Consider the following 15669-nt stretch of genomic DNA (forward strand, 5'->3'; position numbering starts at 1 on the left):
CGGTCGTGAGATTGTCCTAACCATATTGGCCTCAGTGCTTGCATCGCGGCTCCTTGGCTAATAAACATGCCAACGCGAAACAGAGTTGCCCTTCAGTACCTGATTTACTAAAAGAGGCGACGTGATAGGTGTTTTCTTTATCAAATAGAGAATGGTCCGATGTCTCCTCTTCGGAATATAGCGGCTATCTGCAATTAACACAAGAGCATTCTTCAAGACAGAAAGGAAGCTCCACTGGCGTCCGTAATCTGAAGTCGCTCTGTATATTTTAATCTTCGCTCGGTCACTCTTAGGCTCTTAGGAATAACGACAGCACTTAGAAACATTTTTGCTAAGCCGGAAATTTAGAAATCCCTAGCGCAGTCTGGGGTTGAGTACGAGACATGGCTCCATGCTCAAAGAGCAATGAGATTCTACTGGTCATCACACGCGGATTTGCAATTCGGACAAACCCATCAATTAAAATGAGTTCAGTTAGATCGGGCTCGATCCTTTCAGGGATGATGGATGGTTCTTAGTTTAGGCGTCTACTCCACCGAAACAAGGTCCGTGAGGTTTTGTACCGATGTGGGCACGGAATGGCCAGGGGCCAATAGCAGGGAGTTCTTACGACTCCCTCTCCTTGTACATTTGTAGGACTTCTGTTTCCTGGCGCTTCAGTACAGCTTTTGGTGTATGAAAAGTAGCGACGTGTCTTTGGCCCAGCAATTCGGGGCCGGAATTCAGCTCGGAAAGGCTCCAGACAGTTTCTTAAGCGGAAATCTGGCCAGGCCACTACTGGAGCTGTCCATTGTCGGCTGAGATGATGGAACAGGGGCTTCATTTCACTAGACGCCATCAATGCTTGAAATGAGTGGCGTAATTAATGAGCAAGTGACAGGTCAAATGCAAGAGGCAAGACCCGAGAAACAGCAATTCGTACTGCGTAAACGGCGTGGACCTTGGTCGTAGAGTCTATTGCAAGCCACACACAGAGCAAGCCACACACATTAATCGTCGACAGAGCTAAGCGAGGGCTAAAGATGAATCACAAGCTGAAGAGTCAGTTGTGAAACCAGGGGTAGCGAAGGTTAATGACGCCTTGCCCAGGAGTGGCCGATGTCTTGGCCTGAAAGACGCCAATGGGAGGGACTACCGATTTGACGGTCTTTATTAGCGCGTTGCGCCCTATGGACAAGTGCATGCGGAAAATCGGCAATCGCAGACTTACCAAGTCTGGCATTGTCTGCACGACGGACCAAGTTTGGTTCAATTACTTGGGATTCTGGACTTGGGGTTCCAGACTTGAACATGAGGCGAGAAAATCGTGACCAGTGACAGGACTGACCAGATTGCTTCAAGCTCTACCTAGGTTCCAAAGCCTTCTCCGCCTACTTGGTTTCACCGATTCGTTCCGCAGGAATGGCGTCTACAGCCATGTCGTGACATCCAAGAGGGACCAACCCCAGCCAAAGCTTAAAGCAAGCTAACCAAGGAAAGTTGAAGCCACCCCCTCACCTGGATACAGCGTCCCGTCTCCCCGCCTCCAAAACTTTACTAGCTGGAGCATTCTAAAAAACGCCTCTGGCAGTTGGATGGTGGGCTCGAGAGGCTTGACCGGGATGTTGACTCGATCGCAAGGAGGTCATCGAACGCCATGGCGCAGCCTAGCAAGATGCCGTCACGAATAACGCGCCTTGATCGAGTCATTCCCCCGCTTCCCCAGGTCTCCCCGGATCCGCTCCAGCCGTGGTGTTCCACCTGCCAGGGACTAGGGGTGCAGATCAGGAGTCCATTTATGTCGCTAGACATCCACGTCGTTGGAAATGCGACCCTTCATGACGCTCGTCACTTTCTAATCGAGTAGTGCTGATCCTTCGGCTGGCAGCAACACCATGTCGTCGCTATTGAGCGACCACCCTTACACGGCCAAACGGGCCCTTCAGGGTGCGATCTACACCCCAGAGGCGGTCCTCGTCATTGTACGCTGTATTGTTATCGCGGCATGTTTCAATATGCTGATGTGCTTAGGTCTGTTCGACGTTGGCGCTGTGCAATGCCGTTGAGCTGCTGTCCCTCATCTTCATGACCTTCAAGCGTCGCTCAGGCCTCTACTTTTGGAGCATCCTGCTTGCGTCGTTTGGTGTCATTCCCTACTGTGTCGGATGGTTGATCGTCTACTTTGACTTTACTCATGACTACGTGGGCATGATCATTGATAGCGTTGGCTGGGCCCTGTTGGTCTCTGGCCAATCCGTGGTGTTGTACTCACGGCTTCATCTCGTCGTGACTGATGCTAGAATCCTACGGGGTGTTCTCTGTATGATCATCATCAACGGTGTTGTCTGGGTATGTCAGTCCGTGCTCTGAATGCATCAGCGCTAACAGCAGTGCGGCACACGAGCATCACAGTCCTGCTATTTGGATCGACGTACAGCCCGAACGAGAGCAAGCGAGGGTTCAACGCCGTCTTCAATGTCCTCGAAAAAGTACAAATGACCTTCTTCTGCCTCCAAGAGTTCATCATCTCTGGCCTCTACATCTGGAAGACGATCGGCATCCTCAAGACGGCCTTTGGCAATACACGACGTGTTCTATGGCAGCTCTTTGCCATTAATATCGTCATTGTCATCATGGACATTGCCCTTCTCGCAATCGAGTATAAAAACTACTTTGTCTGGGAGCAAGGAGTCAAGGTGGTTACATATTCCATCAAACTCAAGCTTGAATTCGCTGTCCTTGGCGAACTCATCGATTTTATCCGGCACCGTGGAGGAACCCAGTCTGGATCGAATCGAGATTACCGCAACACAGGTGCATTTGTCGAGCTCTCTGCACACAAGCCAGGAAAGGACAAAAATATTGCCACCAAGACCGATCCTGTGCGAGATGACTTGGAGTCCAACACGGTGGTTGTGGCGTCCAAGGGGTCACGTCTTGACGATGGCTCTGGAGACGAGATACGTGTCGTTACCAGAGTGGATGTTGAGAGTCTGAACGTGGATCCGAGAGATGATAGGAGTACTGATGAGTTGTATGATCACACGATTGCCAAATCCACGGCGAGATAGCGCTGACGCGTAAATACTCTCTTAATACTTAACCTCTTTGTTTAATAATCCAGTGGGCAATTGCAACTTAGGTCTTCAGGGCCACAACCAAGATCCCTTATTTTATATAGCTTTATTGGGTATTTAGATACTTAATAATATGGAAACGCATTCTTTTTTTTTTTTTTTTTTTTTAGATCTAGGTATAACGTACATGATAAGCGAGTGCACCAGACAAGTGAGTGCACCAAAAATCTCTACCTTAAAGATAGAAATCGCTATAAAAACACCACAAACCATTTGATCAATTAAAACTACTCACTATACTCTTCCCCAGATGTCTCAATCACTACCTGACAGGTCCTTGCATTATGACCGGGCTTGCCGCAGACACCACAATGCCGAACTCCCGCTCGCGCCGACCTCCCTTGACCACCACTCCGCGACGATTCGGCCACTACCTGCGCATCAATATCCATCTGATCAATTGCTTGCCTTCCTTCCTCTACCGTCATTACCCCTCTTTTCTGTAGTCGGGTTCTTTTTGCCCTCCGGCGCCGGCTTAGTATCTCATTTGCCTCTCGAAGGTCTTTGTTCTCAGCGGTCAATAAGGCAACCCGATGCATAACTGCCTTTGTCCCCTTTGCAAGAGACTGTAGAGCTTCTAAAATTGACTCTGGGGAGCTGCTCTGATGCCTTCTAATTCGTCTTTCGAGGTATTCAGACTGAGATCCAGCCTCAAGCACGGTCTTTGGGGTCCTTGAGGCCCAAGGGGTCGACGGTTCAGCTGCCTCCTCAACCGGCGTTGGCGTACGTAGCTGCACATCAAGCTTTGAGATCACATTTTCCGCATTAAGAGGAACAAGCCCAGCTCCTCTAAAAGCCCCCTTAATATTTCGTTCCGTCATAGTGGCTTGAAATGCGGCGTAGAAGGCCGGAAAGAACTCGGTCTTTGAAACGTGGGTTATAGAGCATCTGATCAGACGCTCTATTTCTCGACCATAAGCACTCTTAAGCACGCTGAAGCACCCGACGTCAAGGGGCTGAAGTAGATGAGAGGAATGAGGTGGCATACAAAGCCTAATGATCTTGTTCTCCTCACAATATCTCTCGAATTCGATGGAGTGGTGACTTTCGTGGCCATCGAGGATTAAGAGACGATAGACACCAATTGATCGATTGGTTGTGCACCGGTTAAAGTGCTTGAGCCACTCGAGACCGGTCTCGTTATCGGTCCAGCCATTTTGGGTCGTCGCAATAGCCCAATCGCCCGGGAGGTTGCTTTCTCGGTACCAGTTGGCGAGATGATATTGGCCCGCACCGATGATAAACGGCGGGATCGGCCAGCCTTCCGCATTGATCGCCTGAATGACCGTAATCCATTCCCGGTTTCCAGGCTGCACTGCTTTTGGCTTTTCACGCCTTTCTGTGCCTATGACGACCATTCCGCTTGCAATCATGCCCATAAGAAAGCCAGTCTCGTCAACGTTATAGATATCATCTGATCGGATGCCGTACTTCGCGATTGTGTTCGCCACAAGCCGAAACCAATCGCGGATAATGGTTGGATCTTCGCACTTAGCTCTCTGGTAGTCGTATTTGCGAAAAAAACGCGTCTTAAGGTCTGGGTGTCGCTTGACGAAGTTTGAAGCCCAGCGCACGCCAACTGGTGACGCGTCGCGGTCGGCAAGCAATTGATCAGCCATTTCTTTCACACCACGTAGCCGGGGGGAAATCCTCGCGAATCTAGGTCAAGAATAAACTGAATAATGATCTGTTCCTCTAGATCTGATAGTTTGCGTGATTTCGGGATGGTATCGCGTTGAGATTGTATGCCATTGTGCCGACGACGTAAGGCATAGTAGTCAACCTGGTAGAGCCTTGCAGTTTGTCGTAGTTTTAAATCTGGGTTATTTTGAAGGGCCTGAAGTGCAAGAAGTAATCTAGCTTCTTTATTTGATTGAGACATGTCTAGTTGTGAGGAATTAATTGATCAAATAGTGATGATGTTAGATGAGGGATTTTTGGTGCACTCGCTTGTCTGGTGCACTCGCTTATCATGTACGTTATTCCTGTTGCAGCTCATGGTTAAACTAGAAGACCTCAAAGATAAATTAGTAGCAGAGCACGGTCAAGCGTTACACTTTCCTCCTTTGGACTAGTACAGCGTTATACTTTCCTAATAAAGTTAGGGCGTTTTCGGAGTTATCCCTTCAATTGTCGAGGAGCTCCGGTCGGGTCACAGCAGGGGTTGGCAGCCAATAAAAATGCATCGGATCAAAGGTACCTAGCCCCTCACCTATTTTAGCCTATGGTAGAAGTACCAGCAATCTCTCGAGTTACAAATAGCTACATCACACTGCTCACATCCCCAAACTGTCTGGCGCCTCCTTTTATTACGACTGACCGGCGCCAACGGCCTCCTTGAGCTTCTTGACCTTGGCTGCCCTAATTGAAGCCCCTGGATTGACTGCCTCTGTAGGTAGTGATGAAGGTATCGATTGAAAAGTCATCGTTGAATTGAGAATGGTTTGCATGAGGATTTAGATGGTGATAATTAATGACACATCGTGTGGTTCCCCTCATGTACCTCCTCGTTGACAGGGGTGGTGTGGGGCGGGGTACTTGCCGGAGCTCCTCGACAATTGAAGGGATAGACCTCGATTGCTTCAGGAGAGTCAGTAAATGTCGCAAGTATTGAAGCTACAATGAACGTTCGATTTGTAGACGATCAAGAACAGGACCCGGCCGTGCTACACCGACGTCGCTTGCAAGCGAAACGCACACAAAACTACCGGCGGCGCAAAAAGGCGAACCGAGACATCAAGGCCACCGATGATCAGGCCGAGTTGTTGCCCCAAACAGTGGAGTCAGAGTCGGAGAGTGGGCAGGCAGGCAGACTTGCGTATTGTGATATAACGTGCTAAAGTGATATTCATATTCGTATTCACATATTCGCAAAAAGTGTGCTAGAATATCACCCTAGCACTTTAGCACGATTGATATCACTATAGCACTTTACCACCTGTGCTGTCAGACATCCGCAAATCAATCAAAATTAACATCGGAGTCTCCATCGCCGCCACTATCAAAGCCCGTATCAGTAATTACACCCATACCACCATGAACAGTCTTCTGGATATGCCCTTCACGCAGCCAGTTACCTATACATCCAACCTTCTCAAGATTCTCGCAAGTCATTCGTTCTCTATCCCAGGAGAGAGTACGTCGACCACCAGAGAAAGCAGATTCCGGATCAGCTGATTCAGGCGCGATCGAGAGGATATCAATAGCCATTCGACTTAGCTGAGGATAAGTCTTCCGCTGATCCTTATGACACCACCATTGAAGTGGTGATCCACTTATTTTGATGGGTGTTGCCTTGATAAAGTCTTCAAGATCGTCCATACTATGACCAAGATCCTCGGTGACTTCCAACTCTTCAAGTAAAGCGTCCCACTCGTTCGGTTGCCGCTTTTGCGAAGCAGATGCCTTATCAACCGACTCTGCAGGTCCAGTCTCAGGCTGAGTTTTGTACTCTTCTTCCCAAATTGTACGGACACCAGCAATGGCGTTCTCGTGCCATGACTCTGGCCAGTGGCGCTCAATGTACCTGATTCGCTTTGAAGGATCAAGTAGGAGGGCGGCAGCGTAAACAGGCGCATCTTTAGTCATAGTATAATACTTGTCGAGAATGAACCAGCCCATCTCAATTGAATGAAGGGTACGGCGATCAAGCATCTCTAGCTTCGAGTAATGTTCCTAGATTGGATAATTAGCTAAGTTAGGGTTTAGAGTCTATCAAGAGACAGCAAACCTTGTTCTTTTCATAGTGGCGTAATAAGCCATCCATAACTGTCAATATTTGCGACAAGGTAGAATTCTTACCCTCAGCCCATAAATTTGCCGACGCGAATGGGTGGAGAAATCTATGTGTTTTTTCAAGGTAATCCCAATCTGATGAGTTGAGGATATTATCGTTGATCTCCTTATCGTAATCAAGCAAGAATTGCTTGATCTGTGATTGTCTTCGGATAAGATTATCGATCAGCTTATACCAAGAGTTCCATCGGGTGTCGTTATCGATTCTAAGCCGCAAGCCTACTCGATCCTCCCATAGATCACTGTGGATAGATGAATTTCGAAGCCAGACTGCAACGTTATGTAGTTTGCGCATCGCCGGGATGGTTTGCCAGTCTCTGAATTTCCCATCCTTGAAATCGGGGGGCTTCCGAGCGGCCCTTTTCGCCTTTCCCTTCCATATCTTACTGAAAGACTGTTCTTGCTGTCCCGAAGCTTCAGACCGCGATGTTGGCTCATTGGCGGATACATCATAGAGTGTAAAGTAGAATTGTTCGTACATCTCGGTGCCGGTTACGTCGCTAGCAGCGGCAAGTGCTGCGCGTAAAGCTTCTTTCGAGGAAGCAAGGAGAAAGGCGTGAAGGGAGAGATTTATGATATGAGCGACACATCAGATTCGACGCTGGTTGGGATGGAAAGATATCTAGACTCAGTTAACCAACTACCTATTAATCAACGTTCTAAATAACATACGCCGTATTTATCCTGTAACCGTTGAGAGAGATGCTTTAAACAGGTATCGTTTGAAGTAGCATTATCGCCGGTATGATAGCCGATTTGCTTCGCAACACCGTATTCTTCGATTGCTTCCGCCATTAGAGCTGTTTGGCGTTCGCCACTGTGGCTGTATTGACATTCAGGCATAGCTAGCAGGGCCTTTTGAAGTCGATAGCCATTATCAACCCATCTAGCGCATACTGCTAAAATGCCATGCCGATGAGGCGATGTCCAGAGATCGGTCGAGAGATGGATTGGATCTTCGATACGGACGCCTGAAGCTTTGCTTTCAATTGGGACCGGTATAAATCGAGAGTAGTGATAATACGACGCATAGCTGCGTCGCGGGATGTGAGGAGAAGATCCTCAATAGCCGGATTGCATGCCAATATGATGTCCTGCATCTCATCCCATTTCACCACGGAGAATGGTAAACGACGGCGTGTGAGAAGACCGACAATCGATTCTATATATTGCTGTCGGTTAAAGGCGCGGCGTAAAGTGGTATCTGATGGCTGACTGTGAAAAAAACTGTCTATCCGAGGCTGCTTTGATGGCCGGGTAATAATATCTTAGTCGTGCTCGTCTAGGGTACTGGCCTCCGTCTGAAGAATAGAGGCATGTTTCCTTTTCGCGTGGTAAATAGCATTGCCATGCTTTCCATTTGACCATGGACTATCTGGGGGGCAATGAAGGCATTCATACATAACACGACCAGACGTCTTTCGTTTGCCAGATGGGCCTAGTTTGGCCCTCTCTGGATAAGTGGTGCGGAAAATGACGTCGAAGCTAGATTATTCGAAGGGCAGATCATCGGGTGATGCTCTAGTCTGTGATTGAGTAAGGGTATCAGTGATAAATTTTGAAGATGAAATCATAATTAAATATTGAAAGTCGAGGCAGCAGACTGTCGGACAGCGCGCTCTCACCAGGTAGCTCATAATATAATGATGATCGGAATGATTGTCTTCTGTCTCTTTCTCATCATGGTTGTTCTTGCTCTCCTACTTCTTACCATCCACAACCCCTCTTTTGGCACAACCCCTCTTTCGGCAAGCAAAATAAAAAAAGCTTCACCAAAACTCACCAACTTCACTTATACCAGAATTGGCCAAAGTAAATAGCTACTTAGGAGATAATGCCTCTATTGATTATAGAAATGATTGGAGTTAACGACTTTAGCTCTCTTAGGCTGTGCGGGGTATGTGATCTATGCATGCTGTGTTATGGAAATACTGTTGGTTTAATCATCAAACTCCTCACCGCTCTTTCCCGTGTTTTTTGACCTTTGTCTGCGACAACGACGAGAAAATGCCTAGGTCGAGACCTCGATGGAAATATACAGAGGAAAACATGGCAGAGGCTATCTTGGATGTTACTGATGATGGCGTTTCACCTCCTCAAGCCGCTCAGAGACGGGGAGTGCCTCGAAGTACTCTAGTCGACAGACTTAACGGCCGCGGGGCCGTTAAAGAGCAGATCCACCCTCATCGGCGCTTGTCCAAGAACCAAGAGGATAGATTGGCTGCCTGGATACTCCGGCAGGAGTCCTTGGGCTACGCTCCGTCCCACAGTCAGATTCGCGCCTGTGTCATGGGCCTGTTGAGACAGCAGGGCGAACATCCCGACTTAGGACGCAACTGGGTGATCAAGTTTATCAGTCGCCGCGCAGATCTAAAGACCAAGATGGGTAGACGTCAAGAAGCCAAGAGGTTCGACTCTTTCACACCCAAAGCGGTTCATTGGTACTTTGATATCAGGGAGGGCCAGTACGGCTGGATCAAGCCCGAAAACACCGTCAACGTTGATGAAGGAGGTATTATGACTGGTTTCGGCAAGCATATACCTACATTCCTTGCCATTCTTTGAAATTCGACCGACTAATTCTCTTTATTTAGGCCTAGATAGCCTGGTTGTTGGAAGCGCGGACCCGAAGCGGAAGGCATTTCTCAAAGGACCACAAACTCGGAATTGGACTTCATTTATCGAAGCCATCACTGCTGACGGCCGCGCTTTGATTCCAGGCATAATCTTCAAGGGGAAAGAACTGCAGAAACAGTGGTTTCTTGAAGAATTTAAGAAGATAGCAGACTGGTATTACATAACTTCGCCTAACGGATGGACTGACGACCACATTGGCGTTGAATGGCTTGAAAGAGTTTATCTACCCCAGACAATGCCAGCTGACGACTCTGATGCGAGACTGATCATTTTAGATGGTCATGGGAGCCACGCAACGGTATGTTCTTCGTTTACCTCGGTTCAAGATCACTACTGAGCGACGGAAGGATGAATGGATGGCCACGTGCTTTTTGAACAACGTTTATTGTTGCTATCTGCCAGCACACTGCTCTCATGGACTCCAACCACTTGACAATGGAGTATTCAATGCCTCCAAGGCCGCATATCGACGAGAGTTGGAAAAGTTCGCTTCATTGACTGATTCCACTCCAATGGACAAGGTCAACTTCATCAGGATCTACGCCAAGGCTCGTCAAGTTGGCATGACTAAGAAGAACATACTCTCCGGCTGGAGAGTTACTGGGAACTGGCCGATTTCACGTACCAAGGCACTGAGGCATCCAGAAATCCAACAAGATAGGCCAAAGGGCAACCCAAGAGCAACCCCCGAACCCGCGCCGTATTTTGACTCGGACGATACACCACAAACGAGCCGTCAAATTCGTGATCTCGGGCTAAACAAAACACCAAAGACGCGGAGACGGTACCACGTAATAGCCAAGGGCTTTGAGGCTCAACAGCAGACAATAGCGGCGCATACGCTGAGGATTGCTAGCCTAGAGGAAGAATTGGCTCGCTTGAAAAGAGGGAAGAAGAGGAAGGCGGTGCCGAATCCTAACAAACGTTTTATGACTCTTGGGGAGACCCTATCCGGTGGAGAAGCTATAATAGAAGATGAGACCCAAAATATGGCTGTTAGACTGGAATCGGTCTGTTCAAGCGAGCAGGAGTCAGAATCGGAGGCTGGCTCTGTCATCGAAGTCAGAGAGGAAACTATACCCCGCCAACTCACCACGCGATCAGGGCGGCTTGTCAAAAAGCCCAGGGTACAATAGATGAACCTATTCGTTATTTATGAAACGAAGATTTTGACGCATTTCTATCAATTTGGTCAAGTTCTATGTAAGTAAAGTTGGTGATTTTTGGTGGTGGCTTTTTTATTTTGCTTGCCGAAAGAGGGGTTGTGCCGAAAGAGGGGTTGTGGATGGTATAGCTAAACAGACGAAGCTATGATACTAGACCTGCTGGCCCTGCAACAGACCTGTAACACTGTTCTGACGATTCACGCGTTATCGTGTGACACCGTTTCCTGTGGCTGTCTATGCAACACTATCATCCATGCCACTTCTCCAACACAGACCGCGGAATTCAAAGATATCTGGCAGGGCGAAGGATTGGTGCCAGCATCAAGTCACAAGTGCATTTGGTGTGGTGGATGCTAGCAGCAACTTACATACCAAAGGTTGCACTCTGGCCTGCTGCCCATGCCGAGGTCTACAGCCTACACTCAGGATTGTAGCATAAACTATAGAGCTGCAGCTTAAGCTGAAGAAGTCGGATGTAGTTGGCATCCTCTCGCCTCCCACAGAAGGGCGTGTGCGTGAGTAGCAAGAAAGATTGAATCTAAAAACTTGTATTTAGATTATGGGGAAATTCTGCGAATCTAAATACGCTATGAAATCCTATGTTGTGTTAAAGGTGTGACGAGAACAAGGGGGTGTTGAAAAAGTTCGTTCCAGTAGATCCAACCAAAGTACTGTAGATAAGATTATCTAATCTTATCTGATAAGGGTGCTACACGGCCGATAGCATTTTAGCTATCGTGATATCACATTTAGCTGAAAAAAAGAGTGATATATATTCACGGTGATATATATCACTTTAGCACTTTAGCACAGTGTGATATCACTTTAGCATATCACAATACGCAAGTCTGGTCTGGCAAGGCCTAACAGGATGACAGTGAGGAACTTGACCGCCGTTGGCAGCTGATGCAATCAAAGCAGCTCCCAGACGTCGACGGCCGCGGCGAATTTGACAAACGGTTGCTGGAATAGTTTTCTTATTTGAGTGAGAGCCGCCTTATCAACAGTTCACCGACGATGTTCTCAAGCATGTAGAGCAGAAATGCGCCTCATTTCCACCTCTGCTCCAATCACAGCCCTTACCTAGATCTCTACCCCCGTTTCGCATCTAGAAATGCGCCGCGTTTCTTATATGGGGACCTGTGCTAACCTGTAGCGTTCACATTACCGGTAGGTAACTTGAATACCTTCACAGGAGACGCAAACCGCGAGCGGTTTTCCCAAATGAGCCTTGAGGAACGAAGTTTGATACGGAATAATCATAGAGAAGAGTTTGCTAAGCTTTTGCAAATGACACTTATCAAGAAGTTTCGCTTTTGTCGCCAATGTCGAGAGGGTGTGTGTGATGTGTGGCTAGTGATGCAGCCTACGAAGGGTCAAAAATAGACGGTTCTTCCAGCGGACGGAGAGAGAAAAATGGACGGTTTATTGGGGCGAACAGATTGGGTAGTCGCCAATCGCTGTCCCAGTTCGGCGGCTGCTTTAGACAAGTAGGCCGAAGGCCGTTTTAGTCCGCCGTCTCAAGAGAGGATACAGTCTGCCTAAGTCCAATTTACGCCGTCTCACAAGAAGATACCTTGTCCAGCTTTTCGCCTTACTGCCAAGTCTCCTAAAATGACTGGCGATTGCACTACATATACCTACTCGGGCTTGCCTATGACATTCGCTTCCTCAACCCAGAGTGTATCCAAGGATGAATATAACAAGCGAAGTCTTGCCTTGATTCCCTTGTACTGCAGGCAAGGGTAGGAGCGGCAAGAACCTCTGGTTTCTCGGTAGTACACGCTCTTTGCTTAGTGCCTCCCGGTGACTGAGGCTAGATAATGGGTCAATCCATTTCTTCGCTATTCATTGCATGTTTACGGTGCTCATTGTCCTCCATTTTGAGGAATTCTTCGTTCTATTGACGAGTTTGGTATTTTGAACACGTCTAATAGAAGGCATTTTGCCTACAACCGAGTCCATCCTCCCACACCTTGGGGCCGTATGTGGTCTTACCGAGGGTTTGGCGTTTAGGAAAGAATGAATGCTTAACTTTTGGCATATTCTCCATTCCTCTCTACAGCTAGGAAAGCCAAACTCCACAGCTGGCGTACATTACTCTCGGTTCCGGAGCTGAGCCCGGGCGGAGGCGGTAAGACGCCCAAGGGTGAGAACCTGTAGCTCCCACTCTTCTCGCTACTTGCTGTACTGTAGGTCCAGCTCCAGACCTCAGACTGCAGTTGGTTTGAATTAGCTTCGATGACATCCCACAAAACGTTGTATGCACGTCTCAAAGCAGTGTACACTCCGTCATCGCGGCAGAATGCCGGAACCTCATCAATATCCCGAGAGGCGCGCTTCAAATCCGACGCAGGACATCGTGAAAGTTGTCGCTCCAAGCCCTTCGCCATCAGTGCTAGTTGCCAGCTCCAAATGACGGTTCCATGGTACGCAGAGTTGGTGAAGTTAGCTATCAAGACATCGTCACCGGATAATACCGGGTTCGCAACGACAGCACCAAAGGGCGTAGTCAGGCCCGCGGGGAAGGGACGAAGGATTGCATTTGCGGTGGAGTTGACAAAGGTCGTCAGCTGCTCGTCGTCGGTGGAGTTGAGCAGGAAGAGACGGAAAGCCGTATCGGTATGGGTGATGGGTATCTTCTCTGGTGATGCGGTGCTATTGATCGCGATAGCATAGTCGATGACTTTTCCGGAGGAAGAGTAGTTGGCAAGAGAGTCCGCATGCGTCGGACCATCGTAGAAGGTGCTCTTGCTGGTATACTCTTCCAGAAGAGATGTAGCATCATCAACGGTGATATTGTACTGGAAGAGAGGGAGCGTCTTGTCTTCCCAAACTTTGGCCCTTTTAGCTGCAACGGTACTCCATTTCTTGGCGACAGAGTTGTTGGGGTATACGCCTGGCATTGCTGCCAAGCTAGAGATGGCATAAAGTGCTGCTGGTACGAGGGCACAGTTCACATCAAAAGGAATTCGACCATTTGCAAGACCGTAGGTGGAGTCTCGCCATTGGCCTACAAGTTCATTCTCTTTGAGGTGAATCAGGTTCTCGATCGACTGATTTTTCTCAAAAGCCTCAGTGATGTTCATGATTTTCTGCGCGGCGATGTAGCTAAGATGTCCCCAGCTCAGGCCCTGATTCTGAACATTGATCTCGCCAGCCTTGATGTTTAAGAGTGGTTTGATCCTTCCTGGTGAGGCATTGAAGTACCGTGCCATGAGGATAGGAAGAAAGTAATCCGTGTCAATCATGGGATACACGAAGCGCGCAGCCGTCGAAGAGATATTGTTCTGCAAATTCAGAAACGTTGCATAGTCGCCAATAGTCTCCTCATGGCATACTGAACCGTCAGTCCGGTTGATTCGTTCTAAAACGGCTCCAATGACGGCTTCCATGGCTGAACTATTGCCGGTGCTGAGGACGGGCTCCAAGAGGAGGGCAGAGATCATGCTATCTCGGCCAAAGTACGTCAGGAATCTCCAACCGCCAGCGAGAAGCTTTTCTGCGTATGAAAAGAAAGACAGGGAGCGGGCCTGTGACGGGTCTTGCTTGACTAGAGACTGGGATTCCTCGTTCAAGACCTGTCCGGGAGTCAACTGCTTGAGCTGAGGGTAGTTGAAGGACGCAGAAAACCGGTAGAACCCAGCCCCGAAGCTAACGGTCTTGTTATCGATACTGATTTGGCTGCCGTTGTTCTCCCAGGGCTCCAATGTGAGGGTTGTAGCGGTGACGTTGTCCAGCCATAGACGAGAGAATTGAACACCCGTTTCATTGACCGTGGCGACATTAATGGCGTCTTGAATAAGAGGGCTGAGGATACTGGGTCCTTCGGTGAAGTCACGGATGTTCCGGATGCTCCCAAGTATAGCCACTGTCAGCTCTGCGGAAGCATTGAACGAGAGGACCCCCTCAACGCCAACAAACGGGTACTCGGACGAGTCTTCCTCTCGGTGTACTGCGCCCAGAGGACCTCCAACGGTGGAATTAACAAGCTCAACGGCAAGAGTCCCGTTTTCACCGCTCTGAGGTTGGAAGAAAGTGCATATTCCGCTGTTCCCAGCAGGCCATGCTACAATCAGCCGTGGACCGATGATGGAGAGGTTGCTGTCTGGCAGAGGACTGGTGATAACGACTTGTGCGTCGACATTGCAGTCTGAGTAAAAGAAGCTCTCATATGGCGGGTCGCTGAGATGCTGGCTGGTTACTTGACACGAACTAGACTTGTCGCCGAGGACGATCATGTAGTACAGTGTAGTAAGCAACAAAGCCGCGTGAGGGATCAGCATATTGAAACCAGACGAATGAAGCTGAAGACTTGAGTAGTGGTACTCGTCTGCTTTGAAGCGGTCACCGAGGCCAACATTTATACGTCCCAGCGAGAGGCGTACCAGTTGTTCCTAATCGAGCTTCTTCATGGAGATGCCCCAAAGCGCGGTTACGAAAGCGCGGGTTGCGGGGTAGTCCCGCGCATAAGAAGTTTGCGGGGTAATAGGGCCGCACAGTCGGTCCGAGTGTGAAGCTGGTCAACGAGGTATATGCCACATTCGACAACTTCTCTGGCGATCTCTCCAAAGGTCCTGACTTTGGTGCACTAGCCAGGAGCCCCACGTGCAAGGATGGGCTGATGACGAGGAGAAGTGGAAAGTTCCGGGCTGAAAAGTTCGGCAAGGCCATTCTTTTACGTCCGACAAAAGCCCACTAGCCTGAGCCATTACTCCTACAAGCCAATCAGTTCATCTTTTACGGCTAGCTGGCAGTGACCGTTGGCTGGCTGTAACGGTCATGGATTGTTGAGCCACGCTTAAGCATCAAGACTAACGAGTGTCCTTTGTGCTGGGCCCCATGCCAGTAGGAGAGCTGGGCTGATTGTACGGCCCGATTAGTTTTGTTCCTAGCTGTATGTCGTACTCGCTTCTTTAGACCCTTGAGCTTATGACTGGGCCTTCTGCTTGAGA

At 48.8% G+C, this 15669-nt stretch overlaps 4 protein-coding genes across 4 annotated transcripts; 1 reads left to right on the forward strand and 3 right to left on the reverse strand.

The window, feature by feature from the left end:
• Window positions 1–1874: 1874 nt before the first annotated feature.
• Window positions 1875–3050, forward strand: MRS44_016997 (uncharacterized protein; the record flags this gene model as incomplete). The annotated part of the gene is made up of 3 exons (XM_065617526.1): window positions 1875–1961; window positions 2011–2332; window positions 2392–3050. The coding sequence occupies 3 exons, from the start codon at window positions 1875–1877 to the stop codon at window positions 3048–3050; spliced, it is 1068 nt and encodes a 355-aa protein (XP_065473598.1).
• An 867-nt stretch (window positions 3051–3917) lies between these two features.
• MRS44_016998 (uncharacterized protein) lies at window positions 3918–4735 on the reverse strand (the record flags this gene model as incomplete). Its single annotated transcript, XM_065617527.1, has 2 exons — window positions 3918–3979; window positions 4105–4735. The coding sequence occupies 2 exons, from the start codon at window positions 4733–4735 to the stop codon at window positions 3918–3920; spliced, it is 693 nt and encodes a 230-aa protein (XP_065473599.1).
• A 1342-nt stretch (window positions 4736–6077) lies between these two features.
• On the reverse strand, window positions 6078–7392 carry MRS44_016999 (uncharacterized protein; the record flags this gene model as incomplete). Its single annotated transcript, XM_065617528.1, has 2 exons — window positions 6078–6791; window positions 6847–7392. 2 exons carry the CDS (start codon window positions 7390–7392, stop codon window positions 6078–6080), a joined length of 1260 nt encoding a protein of 419 aa, XP_065473600.1.
• Window positions 7393–12744: 5352 nt separating this feature from the next.
• Window positions 12745–15000, reverse strand: MRS44_017000 (uncharacterized protein; the record flags this gene model as incomplete). Its single annotated transcript, XM_065617529.1, has 1 exon — window positions 12745–15000. The coding sequence occupies one exon, from the start codon at window positions 14998–15000 to the stop codon at window positions 12745–12747; it is 2256 nt and encodes a 751-aa protein (XP_065473601.1).
• Between the last annotated feature and the right edge of the window lie 669 nt (window positions 15001–15669).

The sequence above is a fragment of the Fusarium solani genome (genome assembly GCF_023522795.1).
Source record: "Fusarium solani strain SB1 chromosome Unknown bctg00000013, whole genome shotgun sequence".
NCBI lineage: Eukaryota > Fungi > Ascomycota > Sordariomycetes > Hypocreales > Nectriaceae > Fusarium > Fusarium solani.